The 16,719-nt window shown below is 43.6% G+C and overlaps 1 protein-coding gene and 1 pseudogene across 9 annotated transcripts in view; one reads left to right on the top strand and one right to left on the bottom strand.

Moving 5' to 3' along the window:
* Window positions 1–597: 597 nt before the first annotated feature.
* The window catches only part of ATP11B (ATPase phospholipid transporting 11B (putative)), a 112,440-nt gene continuing 96,318 nt past the window's right edge, over window positions 598–16,719 (top strand). For 3 of the 9 annotated variants that reach the window (XR_011388036.2, XM_008266558.5, XM_070072458.2), the window contains exon 1: window positions 1,095–1,465. Coding sequence is in view for 3 of the 9 variants with exons in the window: in XM_008266558.5 (XP_008264780.2) it covers window positions 1,439–1,465 (27 nt within the window). In the remaining 6 variants the exon portion in view is untranslated. Of the gene's footprint in view, window positions 734–1,094; window positions 1,466–16,719 lie in introns of those variants that run through there. The other 6 variants (XR_011388037.2, XM_070072462.2, XM_089332123.1 and 3 more) reach the window with 4 other exon arrangements.
* LOC100341881 (small ribosomal subunit protein eS1 pseudogene) lies at window positions 9,300–10,252 on the bottom strand (annotated as a pseudogene).

The following is a 16,719-nucleotide window of genomic DNA, read 5'->3' as shown; positions in this document are numbered from 1 at the left end:
AAGGAAGAACCTCAAACTTCATTTTAGGATTATAAAGTAAGGTTCAATCATAAGAACAAAAGTAAGATTACTTTCTCATTTTAAATACTTGTATCTAGCTGTTTTTGAAGCTGGGAGCTCATAACACAAAATTCCACCAGGTGTATTATAAATCATCAGTTTCCCTCAAAAAAGGCTCTAGTTGTGGTGTTGGATAAGCATTACATAATACTGAATATCTACTGAAACGACAAGACCGAGTACACATATGCAATGTCTTGCCCAGTCATGCAAATCTCATTTAGATGTCTGTTTCTGCTACATTTTTTTTTTTTACACCACAAGCGTCTGTCTGTTGGTGAAGGGTGCTTTAATTCAATAAAAACACCGCACATAATACATATTCATAACAGGATGTATACAGGGAGCTGGTTTTGAACAAAGCCAGACCTTCAAAGCCTTGTGCCACCTGCTTTTACGTTATCTCCTCATCCACACACTTAACCTAGGTCAAGCTACTTCTTCTAAGGTGTTTTTGATTTCAGGGGTTTGGCAGTTAACGACAAAGTATTTTCTCCCGTAACCTGTCCAAGTTAGCGCAGCAAGGCAGAATATCTCGTCCTTTCTCCTACAAACACCGACCGGTCCATGTCGAACCGGGACAAGGGGAACTGCAAGCCTTCCAAAATCATCCCATCCCTCGCTAAAGAAATGGGCTGAGTTCGAGGGGGACACCACCTCCGGCTCTGAGAAGGTAAAAGCCAACCCAAACCGGGACTTCTGGGGATTAACCTTCAGTCGTGCACACTCCAGACTGTGCGTCTGCGTGTTGGCGGCCGCGTGGACCGAAGCAGGCGGAGAGCCAGGACCAGACCGGCAACAGGAGGTAGCGACCGAGAAGTCGGCCGCGAGCTGCAGGCTCGGGAGACAGGCGGAACCCCCCAGACGCCACAGGAGCTCCCCGCACACCGCGGGAGCGCGGGACCCAGGCCGTGTCCGAGACCCGACCCCTTCCCACGCTGCAGCCCCCGCCCGCACTGCCCGCCCGGGCTCGGAGCAGGCCCGGCTCGGCCCGTGCCCCCCTTTCGTCACGTCCGGGGCCGGGCCGGGGCGCCGGGGGCGGGCCCGGGTGGGGCCGGGGAGCCGGGCAGGGCGGGGGTGGGGTGGAGGGGGTGCTTCGGGTGACAACGGTCAATAATGAAGGTGGCTGCGGCGCGGCGGCAGACTCGGCAGCGCCGGGCGGGGGCGACGCCGGGACCGCGCCTGTAGGACCTCGGGGCCGGCGCGGCAGGATGGGGACCCGGCGCGGGGAGTGAGGTGGCGGCGGCGGCGGCGAGCGGAACTTCAGCAGGAGGGGCTCGCCCGCTCCCACCCCCCAACCCCCCCACGGCTCGTCGGCCTCCACCTGCAGCCCCGTGGCCCCCGCGCCCCGCGGGACCCGGACGGCGACGGCGGGGGCATGTGGCGCTGGGTCCGGCAGCAGCTGGTAGGTGCCTCCGCTCCTCCACCTCCGGGCGGTCCGACTCTGCGCGGCCTCTTGGCCCCGGGTGGCTGGGACAGGCCGGCGCCGCCGAGCCGCGAGGCCGGGGCGCGGGCGCTGGGCTAGGCCGCGGCGGAGGCGGGCGCGGGCCCCGAAGCCGGAGAAGCCCCGCGCGCAGCCTGCGAGCCCGGGCGGCGGACAGCGGCGCTGATGAACCGCTCCCTGCCGGCGCTTCTTGGTTACTTCCTCCTCCTCCTCCTCTTGGCAGCTCCTGGGCAGCTGCGGCCAGAAGCGAGGGTCCCCAGGGGGTCGGGGAGCCCCTCGGAGGCGGCTGGGTGAGGGAGCTGAGAGAGGCGTGCGTTTCCTGCCTCCGCATTTGGGACGCGTCTGGGTGAAGGGAGGAGGAGGGCTGTCTTCGGCGATCGCCGAGCCGGGTACCCTGTCCAGTCTGACAGATCTCGGAGAAAGGAATTTTTTACCGAGGGTCTGGATAGGGGAAAGAAGGCCAATCTTCCAACTCCGCGTCGACTTTGGGAAAAGGTAGTAGGGCTGCGGTTTCCTGCCCACCGCAGCGCCGGTGAAACTTTGGGAACGGGACCCGCACGTTTCACCCGTTCTGCTCAGGGGCATTTGGAAAGAGGCAGGTTTACTGGAACACCTGGAGGCCAAAGGGGAATCTGAGGAAAGGGTGATTGAAAGCATAAAGCCCTACTTTTCCCAGAATTAACTCAGAGGGAAAAACAAACTCTTTCATGCCTCCTGGCAACTACAGGCCAGAGACGACAGCACTAAGGAAGGCAGCGAGAACAGTTAGGACAGACTTTGCCCCTGGCTCAAGAAGCCTGACCTGATCTGTATGGGGAGGTGTGCTACTGCTTGGTTTCCGAATCGCGTTAAGTACTTCTGCGATTCAGTGCTTTGGTTTAGTGATGCTAAAGGCAGTGGTCTCAGTGAAGGAGAACTATTTTGGTAAGACTGAAGCATCTATGCCGCTTTTTCCTTGTTCTAGAAGCGCGTTTTAATATTAAGACTCTATGATGTTGCAGAGTTAGCTTTCTCTTACTTCATTTTGCAGTGGGCATCATTCTCCACCCCACCTCCAAAATCTTGCAAACAAAATTAGAACTACTTACCACTCCCTCAGACACAAATGTTGGCTTTCTATTTTTAGCTCATTGTAAATTCAGATATTCCAGATATATGCTTTATTAGGAAACCAAACTAATGATGTCATTATAATACCAGATTGTTGTAATACTTTGGCTTTGTTGCAATAAGCCATAGAACTGTAATTTGACTCTGCAAGTTAATTATTACACATCTGATCTCATGTATTTGGTTTGTTAGCTCTCCATATTATGTAGAAGGCTTATTCACCTGATGGTGTTTGTATTGTTAGGAAAATCATTCCAATTTGGTTGTCTTACAGCCCTTCCCAGTAGACTAAGACACTGTTTCTCAGTGTTAGGTTTTTATTAGCCCGAAAAAAATCCTGGTTGTGTAACCACTGTCATCTTCAAGACACAAAATCTGGCAGTGTTTTCAAAAATGGCTTCAAACAGAACGTAACTAAGAGGCAGAACTAGAAGTTGTGTGGTTAATTAACAAGGCAGTTGTCTTACAGGGATGGTTAACAAGTTGAACAAGTTGTTGCGCATAAAAAATGCTATCTGACATTTACTTGCTCAACTCACTGGATTTACTTTTAAGTTATCAGATCTTCTAAGTATGTAATCAGACCCGTGCTCATGTAGGACTTTGTATCTCTGCTTAAGTTTGTGTAGTCATTTAAATTATACATTAAGGATATTGGATATGCAGAGTAATGAAAACATATTACTATCCTAGTCATAAGCACTCATTCTAGTTACTACACCAATAATTATTTAACTAAAATCTAGTTAAAATTATAATTCCATTTGCTGAATGGATTGAATAACCATGTTTTTTAGTTAGGGGTTTATTTTATTTTAAAATATTATTTATTTGAGAAGCAGTTAATAGCTAGGGAGAGGGTGGGAGAGTAGGGGAGAGAGAGAGAGAGAGAGAGATAGGTCTTTTATCCACTGGTTCAGTCCCCAGATGGCCACAACTGCCAGAGCTGGGCTGATCCAAAGCCAGGAGCCGGGAGCTTCTTCCAGGTCCCCCACATGGGTGCAAGGGCCCAAGGACTTGGGCCATCTTCTACTGCTTTCCCAGGCCATAAGCAGAGAGTTGGATCGGAAGTGGAGCAGCCAGGACTCGAACCTGTGTCCATATGGGATACCAGTGCCTCAGGCAGGAGGCTTAACCTACTACTACTACAGCACCCGTCCCAATTAGGGGTTTATTTTAAAATTTAGCTAAATGGGACAGATTTGGAAAAATTGATCAGCGAATCACAAGGACAGATTGTTTAGAGTTACAAGCATATGTTATTCATATGAATCTTGATTTTTCAACTATTTAGGTTGTCTTGCCAAAAAAAAGTTATTTTATTACAGAAACTTCTATGCTCTAGTAATCTGTTTTTAATTAAAAGGAAAGGTTTGACTTCTTATTGTGATAAGTATTTTCACTGCTTTACAGGATGGAAAAATCAGGTGGGTGTTATTTTTCCTTTGGAAAAATAAAGTGAAAAAAAGTTAGAATATCTTTTCCCTTTTTCCTTTTTCAGTTCACAATGTGTAAGCTATTCTATGCTAAGAAAATCTTCACATGGTGTCGTTCTGGTACAGTTAATATTATTCATAGTGTACTCTTTTCAGCAGCACAGATGTAGTAACTCATTAGAGATGACCCCTTTATTATAATAGTAGAAATGTCATTAGCTACTCACCATACTCTGATATGTAGAGCTGTCTGGTAGCCATTACCACATGTGACTATTAAAAATTTTTTCCCAAAGAAGACTCTTATTTAAGGAATACAAACTTCATGCATTTCTGAAGTACAACTTTAGGAATATAGTGATTCTTCCCACCATACCCTCCCTTCCCATCCACACTCCCACCCCTCCTCCTCCTCCCTCTTCCATTCCCAGTCCCATTCTTCACTAAGATCCATTTTCAATTAACTTTATACATAGAAGACCAACTCTATACTAAATAAAGAGTTCAGTTTGCATGGGGCGGGTGGGGGGGGCACTGTTCCTCAAGAGTCCAGGGCTATTCAAAGTCATTTGCATCTTGAAGTTAATTTCACTTCTTCTTTTTCTTTTTTTCTTTTCTTTTTTTTTTTTTTTTTTTTTTAGAAAATTAACTTTAAAGAAACACCCAAGAATGATACCTGTTTTGCAAACACTTAGGCATAATTATAGTATAACTCTATTAGGACAGAGGTCCTGCAGGGAAGTTAGTGCACAGTGACTCCTGTTAATTTAACAATTAACACTCTTATGTACGATGTCAGTGATCACCTGAGACTCTTGACATGAGCTGCCTAGGCTATGGAAGCCTTTTAAATCCACAAACTTTGTCAGTACTTAGACCAGGTCATAAGCAAAGTGGAAGTTCTCTCCTCCCTTCAGAGAAAAATACCTCCTTTGATGATCACTTCTTTCCACTGGGGTCTCACCCACCGAGGTCCTTCATGTAGGACATTTTTTTGCCAGAGTTCAGAGTTCAGAGTGCTACTTAAAGCAATTATGACTATTAAAATTTGATCTCAGAGTGGCCATTGGCACCATGTTAACATTACACAGAACAGTTTATCATAGAAAATTCTATTGAACAGCACTTTTTTAGACTTTAAAGTGAAGGTATGTTTCAATACATATTTTTTTTAAAGATTTATTTACTTGAAAGAGTTACCAAGATAGCAAGAGAGAGGGAAAGAGTGCTTCCTTCTGCTAGTTCACTCCCCAAATGGCTGCAACAGCTAGGGCTGCCAGGGCTGTATCAGGCCAAAGCCAGGAGCCAGGAACTCCATCCACCTCTCCCAGTGGGTGGCAGGGGCCCAGGTATGTGGGCCATCTGCTGCTGCTTTCCCATGCACATTAGCAGGGAGCTGGATCATAAGTGGAGCAGCCAGGACTCGAATCAGCACCCATGTGGGGTGCCAGTGGCATTGCAGGTGGCAGATTAACCTGCTATACCACAGTGTCAGCCCCTGTCAATACATATTTTAATTGACATGTAATATTTCTTTACAGAGCAGGGTCATAAGATCTTTTTAAAACACTGCATGCAGGTATTAGAATATGCTGAATATGGGGCTATTCTATGCTAATACATGGAATTCAGTGAGAGCCTGTGGTCAGTGCTCTCACTTCTTTGACTGTAGAGTAGACATTGTATCGGTGTTTGCTGAGTAAATGATGGATAGATGAGGGAAGAATGAATCTGGTAGTATTCGTATGTGGAGGTAAAGTGACAAAGTTCAAGACTGACCAGAAGAAAGCTAGAGAATGACTGTAACGCTAGAAAAGCATACCCTAATATGTCATACTATCAGAAATATTTCTTAAATTGTTCCCCAAATGTAATTCCTTCAGATTTGTATTGACAGTTGTAGAAGGAGGCTGATAAGATTCTGTTCTGGTTGTGTGAGAAAAACAGGAAACTCTTAACCTGAACTCCCTCGACTTGCCCGTTCTCCCACCTATTCCCACTCACCAAACTGACTTACAGGAGTACTTAATTCTTCCCTTCTTTCCACCTGCCACAAAAGAAGCTGCAGCCCCTCCTCTTTTCCAAGGGAACCAGTCCGCTTGACCCTGTTCTTTCGTCCTGCTCATCATACTCCACATCAACTACTTGCTAGTGTTTGTTCCTTCTCTTTTGTTTTAACCTGTGAGCATGCTTTTGTCCTGTAAATGCCAAACTCTTTGGCAGTTTTGTAAAAAGTAGGTCTATCCTGGCGCCGCTGCTCACTAGGCTAATCCTCCGCCTTGCGGTGCCGGCACACCGGGTTCTAGTCCCGGTCGGGGCACCGGATTCTGTCCCGGTTGCCCCTCTTCCAGGCCAGCTCTCTCCTGTGGCCCGGGAGTGCAGTGGAGGATGGCCCAAGTGCTTGGGCCCTGCACCCCATGGGAGACCAGGAGAAGTACCTGGCTCCTGCCATCGGATCAGCACGGTGCGCCGGCTGCGGCGGCTGTTGGAGGGTGAACCAACGGCAAAGGAAGACCTTTCTCTCTGTCTCTCTCTCTCACTGTCCACTCTGCCTGGCAAAAAATAAAAAATAAAAAAAAAAAAAAAAAAAAAGTAGGTCTATCCTACATAATGATACTACTGTTTGTTAACACTTGAAATTGAGTTGAGATATTCTTAGATATAAAATACACATTGGATTTTAAAAACAGTATGAAAAGTACAAGGTAATGTCCAGTTTTATATTGATTATTTACATGCTGAAATAATGTTCTGGTCATATTAGGTAAAGTAAACGTTATTGCAGTTTTGTTTTTGTTCTTTACTTTCTTCAAAGGTAGTTGCTAGAAAGTTTTTAATTACCTATGTGGCTTGCATCTGTGGCTTATGTTATGTTTCATTAGTGCTGTTGCATAACATTAAAAGTTAGCCTGTGTTTCTGTATGGCATATCATCTAAGTCTCCATGTCTCGTGAGACTGTACTGTAAATGTCTTTGTGCAAGAACTCTATCTTGTTTCTATTATAACCTTTGTGCTCAAGACAGTAGGTTGTCCATTGTAGGTACTTATTGTCCAAATGTTGGTTGAATAAATGAATACCTGATTTAATCCAGCATCAGTTGGAAAGTACCTATGTTCTTTGCCTGTCTTCTGAGAAACAGAGGAATTGCAGAAGGAAACAATAGCCTGTAACAGTTTTATTTTTGTGTGGCTGAGTTTAAACTTCAGGAATTAATGTTTAAGAATCTACATCTTTAAATACATGCTTCTTGTTCAGATATATAAGAAGGGACTTCAAAAAATTTGCAGAAAAATAAACATCTTAAATTCCTTTTTTCCTTGTGAACTTTTTGAAGTACCCTCATTTCTTGGAAACTCAGTTTTTCATTTGGTTGAAGGGTAAAATACTAGAGGAATTCTAGGTATTTCCAGCAGCACTGAAATAGGGACCTCATTCCAGGTCCTCAAAAGAGCTTTTTGATTAACATTATACTCATTTACTATATTCTTGACCTATGCTTTCCAGTGTGGTATATGGCTATTGAAGACTTGAAATGTGCCCACTCTGAGTTACAATGTACTGGAAGTGTAAAATACACCCTGTATTTTAAAGACTTAATTTGGCAAGAAAAGCGATGTAAAATATCTAATTTCTGATTACATGTCAAAATTATATTGGGTTATATAAATGAATAAGGTAAATTAATTTTTAAATATTTTTAAATATGGAAACTAAGAATTATATGGCTTGTATTTCTGTTGGATAGCATTTATTTTAGATTTTTTAAAAAAGATTTTATTTATTTGAAAGGCAGAGTAAGAGCATGCTTCACTGTTTACTCCCCAAATGGCTGCAACAGCCAGGGCTGGGCCAGGACAAAGTGAGTAGTTTCTTCCAGGTCTCCCACATGGGTGTCAAGGGCCCAGGTACTTGGACCATCTTCCACTGCTTTCCCCGGCACGTTAGAAGGGAGCTGGATTAGAAGTGGAGCAGCCTGGACTCAAACTGGAGCACTTATGGAATGCCAGGGTTGCAGGCGGTGGCTTAACCTGCTGCACTACAATGCTGGCCCCTTATTTTAGATTATGATAATGATTTATAACCTCTGGCATAGGCAGATCCAAGAAAGATTCCAGTTCCAAGAACTTTGTGATTTCATTCATGCTTTTTTGCTGTGAATTTTCCTATTTGCATGATGTTAGTCCATGTTACATTCAAGAGATTAGAGGGTACCTGATGACACTGTTTAGTATGTCGAGGATCTGGTCCACTAGGAAGAATTTGGAGAGTCAGCGTTGAGTGCTGTGGAGGTGGGTAGGATATGGTGATGTTTATTCTCTTGTTTTTTTCTGTAGTTATCTGCTGATCATTATAAACAGGATAACATTCATGATTGGCCTAGTTTTTACCAGAAATGCATGCTTCTTTCAGAATACCAAAACTGATTCTATTGAGTTCATAGATATAATTTTATTCTCAAGTGTTCCATATTTTACTTTTTTTCCTGACAGTTCCTATTATAAAATTTAGTATAAGAAAAACATTCCTGATGAGATATTTATATAGGAAAAACTACTAGACTTATTTTTAAGCCAGTATTTCCAGTTAGAAGTCCATAGATGTTTGTATTTAATTCCTCTGGATATGTGATTGTAACTGATTCAGGAAGCTTTCTCCAGTACTGTGAGGCATGCATCGAATTTCTGTTGCTCGTTAGCACTTGGAAATGGCTGTAGGGGGGGCTGTGTGACTCTTGGGTACACTCAGGAGAAAGCTAGAAAGCTATATTTTTTATGCTGTGACTGCCTCACTTAAAATGATCCCTTTAATTTAGTTTTTTATTTTCCTCTTTTTTTCCCCACAAATAGGACATTTTATTTGTCACTATTAAAGTCTAAATTTTTTTATTTTTTAAATTATTTTTTATTATTTTTTATTTTTTGCCAGGCAGAGTGGACAGTGAGAGAGAGAGACAGAGAGAAAGGTCTTCCTTTGCCGTTGGTTCACCCTCCAACGGCCGCCGCAGCCGGCGCACCGTGCTGATCCGATGGCAGGAGCCAGGTACTTCTCCTGGTCTCCCATGGGGTGCAGGGCCCAAGCACTTGGGCCATCCTCCACTGCACTCCCGGGCCACAGGAGAGAGCTGGCCTGGAAGAGGGGCAACCGGGACAGAATCCGGCGCCCCAACCGGGACTAGAACCCGGTGTGCCGGCACCGCAAGGCGGAGGATTAGCCTAGTGAGCCGCGGTGCTGGCCAAAGTCTAAATTTTAAACAGATTCTTGGACGGGTGGTTCGTAGCCATCAGCTCATTCGACTTTTGCACCCGTCTCATCCCCAGTGGCTTTTCCAGAACTGCTACCTTCTCCGTGAAGCTCCATGAGTTTTCCCAATTCAAACTTGGGCTGCTTCAGCATCTTCACTTTTCTAACAAAGACATCATGGAGAGGATAAATAGATTCGCAAGCCTTCTTATGTCTTTCCCAATGCTGTCTGGGATCAATTTATTGACTACTTCTTTCAAGTCATTTGTTTGCACCTCCCATATCATGATTTCCATCATCTTCTTCCGGATCTGGCGGACCTGCTGGTGCTGAGCATAGGAAGTCTTCCGTATCTGATTGTTGCGTTTTTTGGTAAAACGAACACAGAACAGACAAAGCAAATAGCCATCGGTAGTCTTGACATCAACATGAGCTTCAATCATGGTCTGCCATTTTTTGACCATGGAGCACATTTTGTCACGGGTAAGATCCATGCCGTGGAAGTTAGTCAGGCAGTTTTTGCCCTGAACATCCTCCGTAATCAGTTTGAATTTTCTAAATGCAACTTCCTCGTTCTGCAGGTCAGCAAGACTCACTTCAAAAACACGACCCTTGAGTCCATCAGACGCGATGTTGGTTCCTTGGGTCCTCGTGACCGGTGTTTTCCCAATATTTCGTATGTTGAACATAGCAGGTGCTTTCACATCATACCAATCTTTCTTAGAAAATAGGTCCACCACTTTCTTCTTGGCTCCCTTTTTGCCGCCTTTTGTAAGGCGCTTGTTCTTGCCGACTGCCGTGGTGGTGCTCAGAGAGCCAAAAGGGCTATTTTCCTCTTTCCTTATCCTGAACATGGTGCAGTCATTCCTCAGTATCTGTGTAGGACACCCCTCCAAAATACCAGAATCTGCAAATGAAGTCCCTTATATAAAATGCCATAGTATTTTCATATAACCTCTCATACTTGAATCATCTCCAGATAACTTATAATTCATAATGTAATATAAATGTTTTGTAAATAGTTGTTATGTTGTTTAAGGAATGGTGACAAGAAAAAAATGCTACATGTTCAGTACAGACACAATTTTTTTTCAAATATTTTCAGTCTGTGATTGTTGGCATCTGTGGATGTGGTAACCACAGATACAGAGGCTGACTATATTATATTGCCAAATTATTTTCAAATTTTATAACAGATAGTGTATCCCAGTTAATATTAAGAGCTTATGGGGCCAGCACTATGCCATAGTGGGTAGGGCTGCCACCTTCAGTGCCGGCATCCCACGTGGGCGCCAGTTCGAGTCCCAGCTGGTCCACTTCCGATCCAGCTCCCTGCTATGGCCTGGGAAAGCAGTAGAAGATGGCCCAAGTCCTTGGGCCCCTGCATCCACGTAAGAAACTCCCGCACCACCCATGGGAGACTTCTGGCTCCTCGCTTTGGATTGTCACAGCTCCGGCCATTGCAAACATCTGGGGAATGAACCAGTGGATGGAAGACTCTCTCTCTGCCTTTGCCTCTGCCTGTGTGTCTCTTTCAAATAAATACATAAATCTTTTTTTAAAAAGTTAGCTTATGCAGAAGGTCAGACTTTCTTTAAAACTATTATACAAAATTTAGTTCAAATGTCAAATTAATTACAGATTTTAATTAATTAAGCTTTGTTTATCTTCAAATTTTAATTGGAATGGGAATACCCAGAGGAAAGAAAGAATAGGATAATATGCACTGATACCATCCGTTAAATCACTCCCCTACATTATGCAAAAGTTAGGAAGAAAAACAGATGCTGTATATAGATAACTAATTATTATTATGTGAAGCCAGTATGCCTAGTACATGTTATTTGCATTCTTAAATTATGGAAAATTTCAAGCATTTGCAAAAGTGGAGGGCAGACATGTAGTCTAGTGGTTAAGACACCTACATCCCATATCAGTGTACCTTTTGATACCTGGTTCTAGCTTCTGACTCCAGCTTCCTGCCAGTGCAGACCATGGGCAACAGTGAATGATGGGTCAAGTAATGGGGTTCTGCCGCCCACATGGGAAACCTGGATTTAGTCCAGATCTAAGCCCTCTCCGTCACAGACATTTGGGGAGTGAACCAACAGAGGGAAACTCTGCTTCTGCCTCTCAGAAAATGAACGCTCATTTCCCCTTTACTCAATTTTAACAATTATCAGTTTGTGGCCAATCTTACTTTTCCATTCCCCCTACCTTTTTGGGTTATTTTGAGCCATATCCAAGACATTCTACAGTTTCACCCATAGAAGTGTTGATATTTATCTCCAAAAGATAACTCTTTTTAAGCATATAACTGTAATTCCCTGCATTCTCTTCCTGCTTCCCTTCCTCCCATCCTCATGCTGTAACCCATAGGTAAAGTTCTTTAATTTTTTTAAAGATTTATTTCTTTATTTGAAAGAGTTATATAGAGAGAGAAGGAGAGACAGAGAGAGAGGGGGGGGGGGGGCTTCCATCTGCTGGTTCACTCCCCAATTGGCTGCAACAGCTGGAACTGCGCCGATCCAGGAGCCAGGAGCTTCTTCCGGGTCTCCCACGTGGATGCAGGGGCCCAAGCATTTGGGCCATCTTCTACTTCTTTCCCAGGCCATAGCAGAGAGCTGGATCGGAAGTGGAGCAGCCGGGACTCAAACTGCCACCCATATGGGATGCCAGCATCACAGGCAGCGGCTTTACTACTACACCACAGCATCGACCCCTAAAGTTCTTTAAAAGTGACTACATTTCCCCTATGAATTCATCTGTGAGGAAGACAAATCAGAGAGGGGGCACATGAGTCCCCCCCAAAAAAATCAATATTGTAATCATAAATACATGTAATTTTCATTTGATAATTAAAATTTAAAAAGACTTATAAAAGAATGGAATAATGAGTACAGTTTTAAATGTTTGTGGAGCAAATCATGTGTGTTGTTAAAATATGATATATTCAGAATCATGTATCTCCCTTTCCTCTCCCACAACCTCAGACTAAAAGCCACCCCTATCTCTTACCTGGATTATTGCCAAAGCTTTCTAGTCCATCTCTTGTTTCTCCCCTTCTGTCTCAGCATGCAGCCTATTCTCCACATAGCAGCCAGGGTGATCGTACTTAAACGGGTTAGGGAGTGTAATTCCACTTCCTGAACTCTCTCCAGAGCTTGCTCTCTTGTTCAGAGTTCTTGGTTTAGGTGCTTGCTCCCCTCCACACACACATCACCCAGACCACTTAGCATTCCTCACCACTCTTCAGTCCCTTTGCTTTATCTACACTGGCTGCCCTGCACTTCTGAAGTCCCTGGCATGCTGCTGTCTCAGGGTTTCTTGGTTTTTGGTTTTTGTTTCCATTTATTTGAAAGGCAGAGACACAGAGAGAGCTCCGGTCTGGTCTGCTAGTTCACTCCCCAAATGCCTATTACCCCAGGTCTGGGCCAGGCTGAAGAGTGATACAGGTGCCTCAACTCCTAACCTAAACACCCACCCCAAACTCAGGATCTCTGTCCTGGCTGTTATCCCTATCTGGACTGTTCTTCCCACAGATAACTGCTGTCTCCTCTCCTTTATAAGCCTTTATTCAAATACTGCCTTATCACTGAGTGAGTCATTTTGTGGCCACTTAGTATAAAATTCGAACTCCTAATACTTGCCTATTCCCCTTTCCTGCTTTATTTCTCTTAGTACTTAACACTATTTAACATACTCATAATTACTTACTTTGTTTATCAAATGAAAGCAGGGTTTTTATTTTGTTTGCTTTTTTGTCTATTTTAGTTTGCCATCCAACAAAAGCTGTTCTGAACTCTGCATCCCTTTTTAAGGTTATCACAAGTTCCCCCCATTACTCATGCATTTTCTGAACTGTGTGTGCTGTGGTAGCATGTTGCTAGGCTTTGCAGCTACCAAGATGAAGAAAACCCTGCTGCAGCTAAGTCTTCCAGGAGGTTCTTCTCTAATGCACATTTGAATTGTTGCCAGTTTTCTTCCTGTTACAAAAATAGTTGTAGTGTATTTTTTTTTGTAAGTGGAATACCTAGAAATGGAATATTGGAATTGCTGGGTCATAGGGTATACATGTTGTGACTTTTACTACATATTTTGAAGTTCTTTTCCAGTATATGACAGGTCCCCTTTCCCTACAACTTAGTCAACACTTTGGACTTGAAAAAAGAATTTACCAGACTGATGGGTGTGAAACAGTATCTTTTTTTGTCCTAATTTGCATTTTCCTGATTGCTAGTGAAATTCAGATGTCCTTTATTTCATGCTTTTGAATAGATTGCTCATTTTTCTATTGGGTAGCTTGTATTTTTCTTATTTCTTCCATAATATTCCATATTATGTCTTTGTTGTATATGTTAAAGAGCCTTCTAAACTTTGTCTATCCCTTGTATTTGTTTGTTGTATCATTTTTCATACAGAATTTTAAAATTTGTGGGTAAATTTATTAGGAAAACGATTTTTTTATTATTTAAGAATTCCTGGCCAGCGCCGTGGCTCAATAGGCTAATCCTCTGCCTGTGGTGCTGGCACCCCGGGTTCTGGTCCCAGTCGGGGCGCCAGATTCTGTCCCAGTTGCCCCTCTTCCAGTCCAGCTCTCTGCTGTGGACCAGGAATGCAGTGGAGGATGGCCCAAGTCCTTGGGCCCTGCACCTGCATGAGAGACCAGGAGACACTGTTTTCAAGGCTCTTTCATATTGATGCATCCTGTTTGGGGAGATGCTTTCTCCCTGCCCCTGGGCTTGTTGCTTTGTATAAAAATAAGGAGAAAAGTCTGTGCGAAAGTGCAAGAGTGAAAGCAAGTTTATTTATGAAAAGCAACAGAAGCGCCCCCATTTGAGGGAGAGGTTCCAGACCTGGGAATCCATTGCCCCTGTCTCTTTTTTTGTTTGTTTGTTTTTAAAGATGTATGTTATTTATTTGAAATAATTACAGAGAGAGGTAGAGACAGAGAGAGAGAGGTCTTCTCTCTGTTGGTTCACTCCCCAAATGGCCACATTGGCCAGAGCTGAGCCGATCAGGAGCCAGGAGCTTGTTCTGGGTTTCCCACAGTGGTCCAGGGGGCCCTAGGACTTGGGCCATACTCTGCTGCTTTCCCAGGTGCTTTAGCAGAGAGCTGGATCAGAAATGGAGCAGCTGGGACTCGAACCATTACCCATTTGGGATGCCAGCTCTGCAGGCCTGGAAATAACCCACTGCCCCACAGTGCAGCCCCTGGGGCTGGTCTCTTTTATGTTATTTCTTTCTGCCTGCTCCCTAATCTGTGACGTGTGGGTCCCACGCCTAGTGCGTGCAGTAGGAGTCCTATTTGGATCAGCTCTTCTACTGCTCTCCACACACAGAAGGGTCAGTAACTGGATGCCCCTCACCTCTGTCTGTATGTAGGAAGGGTCGGTATTTGGTTAATGTTTCTCATAGCCTTATCTTAGGCACCATATCGCCCCTCCTCCTCCCTTTGGTCTATTCTAAATTGTGTTTTCTTACATTTTGTCTACCAAGGGTGGAATTTTCCTGGAATTTGCCCAGAGTCCACCCTTTTTTCTCTAACTCTGCCTTGGGGCCCTCTTTCCCTACAGTATTGCAGTATGTGTCAAAATTTCTTCCTTTTTAAGGTGCAATAATGTTATAATGTATGTATATATATATATTTAGCCTTCTGGTATGTGGTTCCACATCCAACCATGAATGGAGAATATTTTTTTTTTTTAATTGAAACTAAACTGAACATGTACAGACTTTTTTTCCTAGTCATTCCCCAATAATATAGTATAACAACTGTTTGCATTGCATTCATATATGCTAAAGTATTATATGTAATTTAGAAATGAGATAAACTATATAGGAAGATATACCTAGGTTATATACAAATACTGGGAAAATAAGGGACTCGAGCATTCATGGATTTTGGCAGATTCCGCGGGACAGCTGTTCCACATTTTGTTTGCTTATTCATATGTCAGTGAACACTTTGGATGCTTGGGTTGCTTCAACCTTTCCCACCAACACTGTATAAGAGTCTCAGTTTCTCCACATTCTTGCCTATACTTATTATTCTGTTCTTTTCTATTCTATTTATTTATTTAATTTGAGGGACATAGAGAGAGAGCTCCCATCAACAAGTTCACTCCCCAGATACCCACAGAATGCAAGGGCTGAGAACTCAATCCAGGTGTCTCACGTGGGAGTCAGGGACCCAGCTACATCATGTACTACCTCCTAGGATCTGCACTTAGAGGAAGCTGACATTGGGAGCTGAAGCCTGGAATCAAACCCAGATATTCCAGTATGGGCCATGGACCTCTTAATTGCTCAGGCAAATCCCCATCCCTGTTGTTCTTTTTAATGGATGTTAAGTGATATCTCTTTGTAATTCTGATTTACATTTCCCTGATAGAAGTTGATTTCTTGGGCTGGCTGTGGCATAGTGGATAAAGCCACTGCCTGTGGTGCTGGCATCCCATATGGGAACCAGTTCCGGTCCCAACTGCTCTACTTGGATCCAGCTCCTTGCTAGTGTGCCTGGGAAGTCAGTGCAAGATGGGCCAACTGCTTGGGCCTCCATAACCAAGTGGGAGAAACTCTTGGCTCCTGGCTTCAGGTGGGCCCAACTCTGGCCATTGTGGCCATTTGGGGAGTGAACTATCGGATGGGAGATCTCTCTATCTCTCCCTCTCTAGCTCTTCCTTTCCAATAAATAAAGTTGATTTTTTTTGACATCCAGAAGTGGACACCCTCCTATTGTAAAGCCATAGTAAACGGCTTTGATGAGAATAAAACAAAAGTAGGAACACCAGGAAAACAGTTTCCTACCATTTCTTATTTCACTAGTTGTGGTAGACTTCACAGATCACTTAAAAATGTTTTCCTTTTAAATGTCATTGAAGTTACATTAATGTTGGTGAAAATTTATTTTGAAGATATTTTAAAACCAAACTTAGAACCTGAGAACTGGAGAATTTAATACATGGTATAAATATTCACTAAATAACTAATTTGTACAGATACATATCTGAGTACATACAGTCTTGAGGGGGAGATGTATATACAGACAAGCAATTACAATTCAGTGTAATGAAATCTATAATGGAAGGATGTAAAAGGTCTGGTGAGAGTAGTAAATAACCATACCCTTCTCGTTTCTAGGAAAAGATAGGCCTCAGCTAGTGCTCCAAAAAGAAAGAAACTCAAGCTGAAACTTGAAGGATGAGTAGACTTTTGCTGGAGGTGTATGTTAGAGAAGGAAATGAAATTTGGGAAGTAGTATCATAACCTATATGAGATGAGCTTCCTGTAGTACGGGCAGATAATTTGAGAATTCTGAGTTACCTTTTTCTAAATCACTGTAGATTTTATATCTCATAATTTGAAAGCCAGTCCCAATCCAGAGCTGCACTAAGCCAGGGTTCTTAGACCCTCAGACTGATCT

This window comes from Oryctolagus cuniculus, chromosome 4 (assembly GCF_051225735.1).
Source record: "Oryctolagus cuniculus isolate XC-2025 breed Fujian yellow rabbit chromosome 4, ASM5122573v1, whole genome shotgun sequence".
Taxonomy (NCBI): Eukaryota; Metazoa; Chordata; class Mammalia; order Lagomorpha; family Leporidae; genus Oryctolagus; species Oryctolagus cuniculus.
Note: the sequence above shows the minus strand (reverse complement) of the source record. Positions and strands in the feature narration are given on the sequence as shown.